At 40.7% G+C, this 14178-nt stretch overlaps 2 protein-coding genes across 3 annotated transcripts; one reads left to right on the plus strand and one right to left on the minus strand.

The window, feature by feature from the left end:
* Positions 1-650: 650 nt before the first annotated feature.
* elmod2 (ELMO/CED-12 domain containing 2) lies at positions 651-9115 on the plus strand. The gene is made up of 9 exons (XM_005726915.1): positions 651-811; positions 2739-2886; positions 2978-3006; positions 4075-4172; positions 4255-4384; positions 4722-4855; positions 6555-6623; positions 6766-6899; positions 7863-9115. The coding sequence occupies exons 2-9, from the start codon at positions 2742-2744 to the stop codon at positions 8018-8020; spliced, it is 897 nt and encodes a 298-aa protein (XP_005726972.1). The 5' UTR covers positions 651-811; positions 2739-2741; the 3' UTR covers positions 8021-9115.
* A 70-nt stretch (positions 9116-9185) lies between these two features.
* On the minus strand, positions 9186-12090 carry ucp1 (uncoupling protein 1). 2 transcript variants are annotated; one of them, XM_005726917.2, is made up of 7 exons: positions 11884-12090; positions 11548-11681; positions 11141-11339; positions 10494-10691; positions 10304-10405; positions 9790-9970; positions 9186-9333 (listed from the first exon to the last, which is right to left on the minus strand). In XM_005726917.2, exons 2-7 carry the CDS (start codon positions 11671-11673, stop codon positions 9219-9221), a joined length of 921 nt encoding a protein of 306 aa, XP_005726974.1. In that variant the 5' UTR covers positions 11674-11681; positions 11884-12090; the 3' UTR covers positions 9186-9218. The 2 variants fall into 2 exon arrangements, with proteins under 2 accessions (XP_005726974.1, XP_005726973.1); XM_005726916.2 differs by lacking the exon at positions 11884-12090 and having other exon boundaries at positions 11548-11861.
* Between the last annotated feature and the right edge of the window lie 2088 nt (positions 12091-14178).

Here is a 14178-nt window from a genome sequence, read left to right on the forward strand (position 1 = left end):
AGTGTAGCACACATTTTGTGAATTTGGCATCATCTTGTGGCTAATATTGGAAAATGCAATATCTGATTATCTGATTAGCTTCCAGCTACTATACCTGCAGTTGGGATTTTCTTGTCTGAGTTATTTCAGTTAGTTTTTTTTAAATTTGTTTTTATTTCAAAGTTATGTTTTCAGTTTAGTTTCCTTTAGTTTCAAGTGAAGGTTTTTGTTTTTTTAGATTATCTTTACTTTCATATTTTTATTAGAATGAAATTTCATCAAATTGAGAAAATTTCAAACTAAAGATCTTTTCTATATATTTGATCTCATTTTATTATTAAGTCCAGTAAGTTATTATTACACTTAACTGAAATTTCGTGTCTGGTTCAAATTTTAGACTGTGTAGTTGTGAAGTTGTCTGCGCAGTCATGACCACTGCGGCCAGTAGATGGCGCTGCAGCAGCACTAGAAACTATCATGCTGTGTTCAAAGACATCCCGATATTAATTCTTAGTGATAAATTCAACCCAAGTTTCGAGGTGTGTCATGGACTGTTAATTGTTTTAACTTCTTAGTTGAACATTTAGAAACAATGTTTAAGTCTTGGTTAGAAAGAAGAGCCTGTCTTGTGTCACCTGGGAGACTTGTGTAGCTGTGTGCGTGGCATAGACGGTATAGTTGTATAGACAGTGAACGCATCACAGCCAGCCTGTTGTCAGGCGAACCGCCGCTAACCTTACCACCCGCCTGCGGCTAAGTTAGACTGTATCCTGGGTCTGGCATCGCTTTCCCTACGACTGGAGAGTAAGACGAACATCACCACTCTCTCACGGTAAATATTGCCCAACGCATCAGCTACTCGTACGAAACTTAAAGTAGGTTAGCGTGGTGTTGCTAGCTACCAGTCAGACGAATTGACAATGACAACCTGTTGTCTGAACCGGGTCATTTGGGGGAATTTAGAAGCCGGTATGCATCTTTACGTAAATAATATCAAAAGTGGCTCACTACCGCTTCGCTAGCATCAACATGCACCGCTTTCAAAAGCCCCGTTAAACTCCCAGACTGCCTGTAAATAAACTGAATGACCACGTATGTCCGAACTTAGCATTAGCATCAGTGCTAGCCATTGTTTTGGCTGTAGGAGCGTGGGCTCTTCTCTAATACCCACTCGGCGCTTTTATTGTTTGATGTTAATTCGCATTTAGCGATGACCCACGATTAACTAATCATGTCTTGCACTGAGCAATAGATTACTCTGCTTGTAGCAGAGTACTTCCTCAGTGGCTCCAAAAACGTGGTCACCGCCACTGTCACTGTGACAGACGGCAGTGAAGTGCATCTGCAACATGAGTCCAACTCAGGAACCAAAATCCATCAAATCCAAAGTTCAATATAAGTTAGAGGTGTTGGAATAACTTATTTGCCTGTAATATTCACGTGCATTTATTCACTGTGTCATAAAAGTGTTGGTTAAATTGTGTATTTTAGCACTAACATATATCAATTGAACACAATATACTCCATGTCCATAAAAACAACAACAACAAACATATTAATAATAATAAAGATTAGACTTAAAAATGTTCTTTTTCATAAAGGTTATATTTAGGGCTGGATCAGCTATCACTGACGTATTCCTTAGTGATGCTGCAACAGGCCCAGACTGCTGTAGGACCTCATGTGATAAACTCAGCACTTCTTCTTCACTCACCTCTTTTCACTCCCCAAATTTTTATATAGTGCTTGTCCTTAAATTTGTGTGTTCTCTCTCCCATAGTGTACCTTTTGTCCTGTCTCCCTCAGACTGTCACAAAAGTGTTTGCTCATAGTTGCTTGATTGCTCCAATACTGTAGGGTCTTATCTTACAGTACCTTGAGCCAAACGTTATCGCTATGTAAATAAATCAAAATCGAAGTAATAATCTGCTCGTGTATGCGGAAGGGAGGACAAAAATAAGAAGCTGTTCTCAGTTTGATGCCGTTTAGTGCTTCAGAATAAGACTGGATCGTGTTGTAAAAAGTGCCCTCTTTCATTGAAAACAAAACAAAAAACTGCATTAGATTAGCTTCTGCTTAATGAGCTGTAACCACACCAATGCACTAATAATTTAGCTTCTTAGTTTATTTTTTCATTTATACTTTAGGTAAACACGAATACAGACATGTTGCCTGCATCTTTCTGCTTTTCCTTTTAGTAGATGCCTTTGTCACACCCAACCCTCTGCATGTTCTCCTTCGCTACTTCATGAATCTACTCTGTGGCATTCCTGTTTTCTTGTGCCTGAGCAGCTCCATCTTTAACATAATTTTTCCCTCCTCTGCATATGTCCAAACCATCTCAGGCTTGCCTGTCTATCTCTGTCTCCAAACCGCTAAAACCCAGATGTACTGATGTGCTCATTGCTAATCTGGTCCATTCTGGTCACTCCCAATGAAAACCTTAACATCTTCAGCTCTGCCTTCTATCTTTTAATTATCGCCACTAAACCGTACATCATCGCAGGACTCACTGCATATTGTGAACCTTCCCTTTCACTCTTACTAATAAAAGCTATTTGAATTCTGAAATGTGATTATCTAAGTAAAACTTCATCACAGGGTTTGTTCTTGTACAAGGTGGTGGTTTTAATATAATGAAAGCTGTACTTCCTCCACCTCTGTTAACTTACACTCCAGAATAGTTTTGTGGTCCTCGGGTCTTCAGGATATTTCTCGCACCGTAGTAATCTGTGAACCTTTCCCTGTTTATGTCCTAGAACATGTTTGGATATATCTGGGAGTATGTCTACACATCCTTCCTGAGATACTGGTTGAAATGGCTCATCAGACAAGTAACGGGGACATGTGAGCTGCAGAGAATATGCTCTGGACACAAGCCAGGGGCAGCAAGGACTACAAAAGCAGGTGCGTTAAATCACCCCAAATCTGCTCTACGTCTGCATCCTAGTACACATTTTCTCTGCAGTGTTAATGTGCTTCTTGTGTCCTCCTGCAGAGTACTCTCTTCAGTCATCAAAGAACAAGGTAAGAACCTTCTACCACTGTTGGCTTTTCTTTCGGGCTTACCTTCAGTAGTTCTGAGCTAATTGTTTTATATTGTTAAAAGATAAACGGTGGGTCTGCACAAACATTAATTGGCAATGATCCTGATAATCTGTTCAGCTCCTCTGATTTCCTGTTGCAGCTCTTTAATGCTGGGGGTGTGTTTGTCTGATTTTGTTTTCATGTGGCTGAAATCAAATATCGTTGATGATCTTTGTATCAGATGTGCATTTTTTTACAACATTTAGTTTAAATTTAGTTGTTAGTAGTTATTTGATACAGGCCATAATGGAAAAAAAGTTAATATATTAGGTGCCGATGTACAAACCGGTACAAAGAAAATCCAAGTGCTGTCAGCCAAAAGGCAAACAACAGTTTAAATACATTTTGCAAGACAGTAATTGCTCTTTTTTTATTTTTAAAAGACTCACATTCTTAAAAGCTAAAGCAGAAATAGCTTTTATAGGCGTGCGTGTGTGTTTTTTAGGACTCTTTTCCAGTTTACGTTTCAGCACTGTCATAAATAAAATCTGTTATCTCATCACTTTTAGCACTGTCAGGCCAGTAAAAGATGTTAAGTGTCAAACATTTGAAAAAATATTGAATATTTGGAGACTAAGAATGTGTAGATATGTGTAATAAACTCCTCAGGACTGGAGCATTGTGGATTTTCAAGTAATCTGAAAGCTTTCCAAGCCCACAGATGTGGAAAGGAATCACACTTTCCTTCACTATTGACCTCTTTATCTTTTATTGCGCAGTATATCCCCTGAGTTTAATCATTGCTTTATCTTTCACTACCCTAGCCAAGTTTAGGTGAACTGATTACACATGTCATGCTTGTGTATATGGCTTTGTAAGCATTTTCAGATCAATAGTCTGTCCAGGTGCAAGAAGAGATTAGCTGTGTCATCTTTTTCTTTTTCTGAGGTTGACTTTGAAAAAACAGTTATTTTCACTGTGGTTGTAAATGACCTCAAAGCATTTGTGCCAGATTTCTGTCTGGTAGCTCTCTGTGTTATAACTTTAGCATGCACTCTTCCTCTGCAGGTTTTAAGAGGAGTGTTGGAAACCACTAAGGATAGCTTAGAGCAATGCGTGGATCAAATTATGAAAGTGAAGAACATCAAACCTGCAAAAGATCCCAAGTAAGGTTACTTTGCCTGTCAGCTGCAATTCTTTGATGTAAGAGTGATTTTTGAATGTGATTGAATTGATCTTCCGTTGCAGGTTCAAAGAGAGCCTCAACATCTGCCTGCTGCAGATAACAGGATATAGCAGCTTGTATATATCTGTAGAAGACTTGAGAAAGGAAGTCTTCAGCTCAGACAACCCTGAACACGAGGCCATGCTTTTGAAGGTATGGATTCCTGCTCCTAGAGCAATAGCAGTGAAGCTGTGTCCATATGCACAGGCTTTCTGCTAAGATGAGACTTGAACCAAGATTTGTAAACTAAGGAAAAATGTGTTTTATTATTATTTCTGCACATTACTAAAAGTAGCATTTAGGATTTTTTTTTTAAACATCGATTGACATAGTAAAGATAATACCACAGTCTAACATCACATCAGCATAGAAACACTGTAAGCTGTTGGATGGGAGTCTAAAATGCTGGCACAAGGTCATATTAGGAATCGTTGTACTTCCAAGTTATTGTAGTGGACGGATTTGATCGTGTGTGTGTGTGTGTGTTTAGCTTTGGGACCTTTTGATGCCAACAGTCAAGCTGGAGTCCAGGATAACTAAACAGTGGGGAGACATTGGATTCCAAGGGGAGGACCCCAAGACTGACTTCAGAGGGATGGGCCTGCTGGGGCTGATCAACCTCGTGTGAGTACAGTACCAGTGTAAAGGCCTTCAAACATCGAGTTCATTGCAAAAAAAACAACAACACGAAGTTCTGAATTTTTGGGGGATGTGAACTTGTCGTGTATCATTTATGTACACACCAAAAATGTTGCGATTTTACAAAAATATTTGCCAAAAAACCCCCACAGTCCTCTGTGTTTTTTCTAGGCCGTTCCAGAACGCTCCATTTCTCCTCTGTCTGACATTATTACATTATTTGGTGGATTTACTCGTTTACTTAGAATCATCATCCTTTTATAAGGTCCACTTCTGGTTTTGGCCTCGCTTTATGTTGAAGAACTCTGTCATAGTTGAATCAAGAACTGCAACCTGCCCACTTTCTGAGACCACAAAGTTCTCAGAAAGGTTTTCACAGTTTATGCTCTTTTCCCAAGAAGACACTATTGGTCAGCACAAAACATGTGTACTTTTTTTTTTTTTTTGCCCCAACCACTCTCTCTTTGATCAGTGTGTCCACAGCACACTAAAGTCCTGGTCTTTGCCTCTGTACCTATTGGCAAAGTCTAATCTGTGACGTTTCTGTTTTTTGGACAGTAAACAGAACGCCTGTTATGCAGGTCATATTTGTGCAATCTGTGTGATTATAGATGCATGAACTTTGACACACATCAGCTCTTATAGGTTTTGTAATGAAATTTGAGGATTCTTGGAAACATTTTTTCCCCCATCAGGTGCTTTTTGGCTGAATTTGCTGAATGTTTATATTTGGTAGGCTCTAATGATTAAACCAATCCACACACAAGAAGCGACAACAGTACTTATCCTAAGATTATATTCCACTCAAGTTTTGATGAGAAATACTTTTAATTACCTTACACAGATTATGAAAGGTGGTTGTAGATACAGCTCAAAGGGTACGTATAAGGTACACTATTCCACTCCAAATCCATGGCTCAGTGTAACCCAACAGATAATTTTTAGGGTACAACAATAATTACTCACAAAACCTCACCAAGTAAGGTAGATGGGAGCCCCGGCAGAAACAAACACAAGAAGGAGAGGGCTTTGAACCAACAAGATTCAGGCTTCACCTATAAAATAATATTTGAAACAAAGACTGAAAAGAAGGACTGTCAGTAACTCCCAACTCAGCGAAAAATAATTAAACAATGCTAGAGATAGCGACTAAAGACAAAAGTGGTGCTGATGGAGTAGAGGTGGCTGTTTCACCACCTCTGACTTTAAATGCATGCAGGTTGGCTTCTACAGCCAGTCAGCTGTAGGAAGGGTTTAAAAGAAAAGAAGAGAACGTTAATGAGGATTATAAAAAGAAACAGTCAGTGCACTGTCATAACACCTCCTCCTCCAAGTATTGAATAATGAGCCAGCAGAACCAGTATTCAACGGGACAAAGAGAGCATGACAGGATGTCAGACAGGCTTGACTTTGAGGCTGAAGGACTTTAAAGGCAACCCCCAACACGTCAGTCGCTCGTTTCACTTGTTCTTTCGACTGATGAGGACGAGGACACAAAATGACAAGCGATGTGTCAGATTATTAAAGCAGCACCAGTCAAACACACATTGACTTTATTTTTAAAATCTGTAGGTCAGAATGATGTGACCTCAACATGTTTAATCATGCAGACTCTGTTTGACGTCATGTTTATTGGTTAAAAAGAGACCGTAAATAAACTCTTAATTTGTTTGGCTCTTTGCAGTTTTTTCAGTGAAAACTACACAGCGGAGGCTCGGCAGGTGCTGTCTCATGCAAACCATCCTAAACTAGGGTAAGAGACCTTCGATTCATATAGCTTCCATTGGTGTTTTGTGTCGCATGATGTAGACTTTATTCATTTTTTGAAATTACGTTTTCCATATGCACAGTATGTCATTTCTACGGTGCACTTTATACTTTTTTGTTTTTTAAAGGTATTCCTATGCAATAGTTGGGATCAACTTGACAGAGATGGCTTACAGCCTGCTAAAGAGTGGCGCTTTGAAACCACATTTCTACAACGCAGTGCAGGGCACGCCTGAGCTGCAGCACTTTCATCAGCTGTACTGTGAGTAGTCGAATCACACTGCTGTTTGTTCTGTGCGTCTGATTATACACTCACCGGTGGCTTCATTAGGTGCAGTCTCAAGATTGCTAATCTTGGGTTGGACCCCTCTCTGGCTTCACAGCTGCTGTAATTCTTCATGGCAATGAAGTGCTGGAAACATTTCTTAGATTTTGGCCCATATTGACATGATGGCGTCACACAGTTGTTGCAGATTTGTTGAAAATACGTCCATGATGCCAGTGTGACTGTGATAGTGACTGTGGATTTTTGTACAGTGACCTCAATGTCATGTGTAAGAAGCCACTTTGAGATGGTCTGAGCTTTGTGTCATAATGTGTTATCTGCTGGAAGCAGCCATCAGTAGATGGGAACGCTGTGATCATAATGGGGTGGACATGGTCAGGAATAATACTCAGGTAGGTTGTGGTGTTTGGATGATGCCCAGCTGGTACAAAGGAGCCAAGAAAATGTGCCAAGGAAATATGACACCACCAGCAGCAGCCTGAGGTGGGATCCAAACGTTCATGGTATTTATGCCAAGTTCTGAATGTTGCAGCAGAAATCGAGACTCATCAGATCAGGCGACATTTTCCAATCTTCTTCTGTTGTCCAATTTTGGTGACCCCTGAATATTTCCTCCCTTTTAAACTCAAAGATGGTTGTGTGGAAAAATCCCAGCAGATCAGCAGTTTCTGAAACAGACCAGTCCATCTGGCACTGCTATCCAGTTCACATTTAAAGTCACTTAAAAAGTCACTTAAGTCACAATTTGAACTTCAGTAGGCCACTTGGAGCATGTCTACATGCCTAATTGAGTTGCTGCCATGTGATCAGCCAATTAAATATGCAGTAATGAGCAGTTGAACAGGTGTATTTAAGGAAGTTGCCTGGTGAGTGTATACAAACAAAAACATTTTCTGATAGAAGGTAAATTTTTCAAAAATGTGTCTTTCCTCCTTACAGGCTATCTGGCGTATGAATTCGATAAGTTCTGGGTGGCAGAAGAACCCGAGAGCATCATGCAATTCAACCAATACAGAGAAAAATTCCATAACATAGTCAGGACACACCTACAGGACCCTGATGTGTGTCTCACATTGACTGTCGGCTCCAAGAACTAAAAGCGTTTTTCACGATGTTACGATTGGTAGAAGGAGAAGCAGGAAAGTTCCTCGTAAACGTAGCTGAGCATTAAAACCGTAAACGCAGACTGAATACTGTTCGGCCCCTCCAGACAAGATCCAGACCAATAAATCCTCTTGTGTTTGGTTTTGTGGTTCATTCATAACACACGTATCATTGTTGTAATGATATTTAAAGTTTCTCAAACTGAGCACAAATCCAACGCCCTGTACCTCAAAAACAACCATTCCAGAGGGCTTTCGATCACAAAGAGGACTGTAGAGAAAGTAATGGATCCGTCGTTTTGTGAGGCTTTAAGCACTTTGAGTGAGCAAGCAGCCAAATTGTTATATTTAAAGACAGGAAAGGACAGAAGTCCTGCTCAGGAATGTGAAGTTTATGTTAAGAGATAATGGCTAAAACTTGATGTGAGGAGTGATTTCCACTTTATTTTTCCTCTTGTGGTGCTGTCAGCTTAAAAGTCTTGCATGATTTAACGTGTCCCCACTGATGTCATTGATCTGTACTGTAAAATGTACTGTTAGTGATGTGGTACTCTAAACTATACTAAGCTCCTGTTTTCATAACGTTGTGTATCTTTAGACTGATGCTGAATTTTTATGACCTGATCTTTTTATGCCGTGGGTTTGCATTTGAGGAATGTATGTAACGACTCACATCTCACTCACTCCAAGTTAGTAAATGCAGATTTGTTTTGAAATGTTCTTCATGTCCATGTGTTTAAAAGGCAAAAACAAACAACAACAGTTTGTGTAAAACAAGTCTAGTAAATTCAGGACCTGCATAAACACATCCTTTTATGCTTTATTATGGGTACCAGTCATTCAGTGTAAAGGCACACTGCTTTAAGCTAGCTAACATAAAACTGACAGGTTTAGTCATACAGGGCTCAGTGCAAACTTGGCATGTTTCTGTAATATTCCCATCCATGACATCTGGAATGGGCTCACTGTGGCAAATTATAAATATAAAAGGAGACGGCTGTGTCTCATGCACATAAAGTCAATACTTTTTCAGGAGGCGATCCTTTTTCAACAAAGGATTTCCGCCTTTCTCACCACAGGACAGTGGATTTGTTAAATAAGGCTAACAAAAGAAATTATTGTTACTAGGGTTTCCTCATTCAGGTGCCAGTCCGGTTGTGGTTCAGGTAATACAGTCAAACTTTGAGGAATCTCAATTAACCACTTCGATCCTCTGCTTTGTGACCATCATGGCTCTTTTGATTTGTTCGAAGGAGACGAACATCACGATGTTCCACGATCCCAACCTCAGGAATGAGGGCACGAATCTACAAAATGGAAAAAGTGAAGAGTGAAAAAATGAAATTGTGTGTCATGCAATGCTGCAATTTTTTTTGGATTGATACCGATACCAAGGCCAGTATTGCCGATACCAATACTTTTAACTTATGTCATGTTATTTAGAAGAGAGCATAGTAATGATTTATGAGATGAATCATCAATTTTTAATGACCACTGCATTACTTTACTCATTAATGAGTTAACACACCTCTCATTTCACCTTTTTTTTTTTTTTTTTAAAGGCGCTATAGAGTAGAAGGATCAGTCAACACAAAAACACTCAGACATTTTTCATATTGTATGCCTGAAGAATATTTTTCCTTTTATCCCGATTTAATTCAGTGGGCTCCAAACTGAACGTGAAGGATATAAAAGTATCGATACTATCGATATTTGGATCTCTTGAAGAGTTTGTCGTGGGCGGCGCAGGTGAAGAGGCTTACCCTTTGTAGAATGCTGTTGGCCCCTCTTTAGTTAACATGGTCCAGGCACAGTTAACGGCGCTCTTATACTGGCCCGGGGGTGAGTTCATGTATCTCGTCTTTACCACGTCTACTGGGGAGGCGATCACTGTGGTAACGAAGCCGGCGCCAAACGCAGACACAAAGTGGCACGGCAGATTGTCTGAGGACAGAGTTGGGGAAAAGATTACAATACGGTCTTTATTCTCAGCTGTGCGACACAGAAAAACATGTCAGTGGATGGTGCAACCGTCTGAATGGGGCAATATAAGTTCTAGAGATAAATGCTAATATATTGCTATTGTACTCACTGCACCATAAAGAGAAAATACACCGTGTCCTGTACTGTAGGAGCCTGTTGTGCTGGTATCAGTTAAAGAGGTGAGAGGGTGTGTGGATTTTTTGCCCAATCAGCAGTCTCCCGGGGACTCTGTTTTTGTGAATGTGTGTGTGTGGGTTTGTGTAGCTCAGGCAAACAACCGTGAGCTGACCTCACCTGACAACAGCTTGTGTCTAAGGATGGCCTCCTTTATCAGGTCGTATGTAACCAGCTCTGTGCAGTTTACCAGGGCGTTTCTTGTGATGTTGGGTAATGTTCCTGAGGGAAACGGATACTTTAATCATTACTGATAAAGGATGTTATGGTTTGTCTTTTTTAAATAATGGGCAACACTCAAAGAATGTACCTTTCCAGAGCCCACGCAGGCCCTCGTGTTGGAAGATGTGTCTGTAAGCCTGCATGGTGCTGCTGTAGCGGCGGGCCACTCCGTCCAGATTCATCTGAGCTTGGAATCGAACCTTGACCACATCGGTGGGCTGCGCAAAGGACACCGCCATGGCACCTGTGGTGCAGCCAGCCAGGATACGTACCAGTACACTAGGGTCTGGAGAGAAGGAAAGACTCAGTTATTTTAATAACAGGCTTGAGAACTTCTAATTTTAGTATCAGTTTTAACAATGAAGATAAGAAACGGATTCAACAACCCAGACTGTGAGAATCCTTTATCGCTTTCAAGAGAGAAATAACACTTTCCCTAAATCTTGTTTAACTTATCAGATTTGAAAAGCCTCTGTTCTGCGTAAATTATCTATTGCATGTTTGTCTGCAAGACATAGCCTTCCTTCACTCTCCCCACTTTTTTATTTTTAAAATGAAGCTTTCCTTCATCTGAATTCCTTATCTAAGGGAATATAAGACCGACTGCATCTATCTGATAAACATCTTGGATTTTTGACAGCTGGATATTAAATCTCGAAATCACGACTGTCACCAGTAAGAACAATTATGAAGGTTTAACTTAACCAAAAAATAAATGAAAAGGCAACAACTTACTGTCTTTGCCACCGGTGTAGAAATTTTTAACGTTGTCATAGAGGCCGATTCTGACGGAGGCAAAGCACAGCTGTCTCTGCAGCCCAGCCACCAGACCATTATACAGAGACTTGGGCCCTTCTGTTCGGATCATGGTGCTGATGGTCCCAAACACCCCTCTGTAGCGGATGTCCCCCACTGCCTTCTTCTCTCCTTGAATCTGGGGTCACACATTGTCCTCAAAGTTAAAACCAGCTTTACAGAGCAGCAGCAGAAAGCTTAAGACCAAACGGTTCAGTTTGACTGAAGGGTGCTGAAGTGGACAAAGTTGACTTCTTCGTCAATGAGGCAAACATCACGTTGTGTCCCACAGTAGGCTACAGCAAAGCAAGACCGGCTAAAGATCATATTGATAGCACAGTTAATACCTGTAGTCTGACTTTGGCTGTGTCCAGAGGGAATGTGACCATGTCGGCTATACAGGCTGCTGCGCCAGCACTCGCCATCTTCACACCCAAAGGAGGAGGAACGTCTGAGGGTTTAAGTCCTACCATGTTTCCTACTGCTGGGACGACAGGTACGCATCCACGCACAGAAATACCAATTAAAACACACACACAAAAAAAAAAAAAATCAGTGTAAGATTCTCTTCTAGAAAGCAACCACATAAACATTAACCTCTTGTACAAATCATTTGTCTGTTTAAATGAAAGGTTAATCAATAATCAAAGTGGACTGATGCTCAAGACATGAAACACACTTACATGATCCGAAATTAAAATTTCCTTTTGATCCTCGGGTGGATTTTTTGGTACCGAGCAGGATGCGATTGGTCAGATTAAAATCCACACCGGGCCCCACTCAGCAGGAAGGAAAGACTCATCATTTGCTGTGGTTTTATGTTTTCTGGCTGGCGTTTTTATGACATCCTCGGAGAGGCGTTACTGTGTACTCCTGTACACCTGGGTCAACTCAAAGTCCACAGACTGTCAGAAAGTCAATGTTCAAGTCACCTCACACAGAAAAACAACCATATAACGTCCCCGTTTTTTGGGTGTGTAAAACTGACGATTATTTCCATCCAAATTTCCACAGGTGTCATTAACTGATGACGATCTTTCTAAACGTTATGTTCATGCTTTCAAATATAGTCTGTGGAGTGTGCATTTTCTTTCATTTCACTTGGTAGAATTTGTTTATCAGCGGATTTTTCTTCTATCCAGGATCTGTAACAGACTTTAATATTGTCTCAAGAATTATTTAACTGTTCAGATGAACTGTGTGCCACAAGCAGCAGCGATAACAGATCGGTATCAGGGTTCACCAGAGGCTCGTCTCCCCTCTCAGCCAATGACAGCAAAAAGCTTGTGATCAAGAGCGTTCGGAGCTGACCGGCTAAATCAAGATCTGTTCCACAGACTTTATGGTCGAGCCTCACAGCAAATTACCCCTCTGTGCTATCAGCAGCATTGTTGCGTCATACAGTTTTTGCTCTGTTACCCCTCACTTATGATTTCTATTATCTGTCTCAGTCTAACAGCTTTTACATTTCATGTTAAAGATGTGCTTTTTTGGGCCAGGGGGCAGAAGTGGGAGTGTGGTGACGTCAGCTGGCGACTGAAGTTCACAGTGAAGCTGATAAGAACTTTACATCACACCATGTTTGGCCTCTCAGCAGTTTGACAGCAGTCGCTCCTGTTCATTACATCACACATGGTGTATGTACGTAACAGTATGGAAAATGTAGATTCTTAGAAAAAGAGCAAAGACAAGAAAAACATTGAGAATTATTCCCACATAACGTTTACTAATGCTGTCCCATTCGACAGCCCTATGTTAAAACTATCGCCATTAAGTTTATAATCATCAGATCTCTTTTGTCATTAAATTATTTTTAGTTTTTAAACATTTTTTCTGCATATTGGTTTGAGCACACCACAAACTACCCTCTACAAGACTGAATAAATACCCCTGAAAAACTGTTTCAACTAAAGCTTAACAACCTTCATTAAATGCTAAACAACGATTCATTGCAGTGTTGTATTAAACTGCAATACTTATAGTTACACCGAGTATTTCCAGTTCAATTCAGCCCTTTTTTGTTTAAACGGTGAGGTTCAGAGAGCTTACAGATACATCTCTATATTTAGAGAGCTTATATCTGCATTTCATCATTACAGGAGGGACTGGAGCCTAACCCAGGATACTCAGGGCAAGATGCAGGGTATACCCTGGACCAGGGGTGGGCAACTCCAGGCCTCGAGGGCCGGTGTACCTGTAGGTTTTGTCCAAAAAGATGTGTCCTTGAACCAACACAGCTGATTTAAATGGCTAAATTAGCTCCTGAAGTTCTCCAGAGGCCTGGTAACGAACTAACCATGTGATTCAGGTGTGTTGACCCAAGGTGAGATCTAAAACCTGCAGGACACCGGCCCTCGGGGCCTGGAATTGCCCACCCCTGCCCTGGACAGTGTGACACAGGGCTATCACAGACCGATAGCAATTCAGTGAAGTTACAATCCCTGGTGAGCTTAACCCCACACATGTCTGTGAGGGGAAAACAGAGAACCCACAGAACATCTCCACACAGAGAAGCCCCAGGAACTTACTGCTGTGAGGCAACAGTGCTAACCGTGGCATGAAAAGGCATGAAATTGCAAAAAGTAATGGCGATGTAAAACGTACACTAATAATAAACACTGCAGATTAAAAAATGTTGGGTCGAGTTAGATAAATAGACCGAATGGAGAAACTCAAGCCTTTTCTGTTCCTCCCTATATAAGATAATTATAAAGCACAGCTGAAATGCCCGAACATGTGTATACATACACTTATGATGGTGAACATTAGAGGGAGTGTAAGAAAATACAATTAAAATGTATTTGAAGAGCCTGAAGAAAACAAATTCTAATAGATTAATTATTTATAGCTCTATCATTTGTCTGAGAAGAGACAATCCTCACAATCAGCAGAAAGTCCTGCTGTAAATGAGCTCGGTGAGCTGTGATTGGTTAACCTAGGCCACAGCCCCACAGTGTGCGGTCCAGGAGGGAGAAAGA

The sequence above is a fragment of the Pundamilia nyererei genome, unplaced genomic scaffold (genome assembly GCF_000239375.1).
Source record: "Pundamilia nyererei isolate P.nyererei 1_Seehausen unplaced genomic scaffold, PunNye1.0 scaffold00022, whole genome shotgun sequence".
Classification (NCBI taxonomy): Eukaryota; Metazoa; Chordata; class Actinopteri; order Cichliformes; family Cichlidae; genus Pundamilia; species Pundamilia nyererei.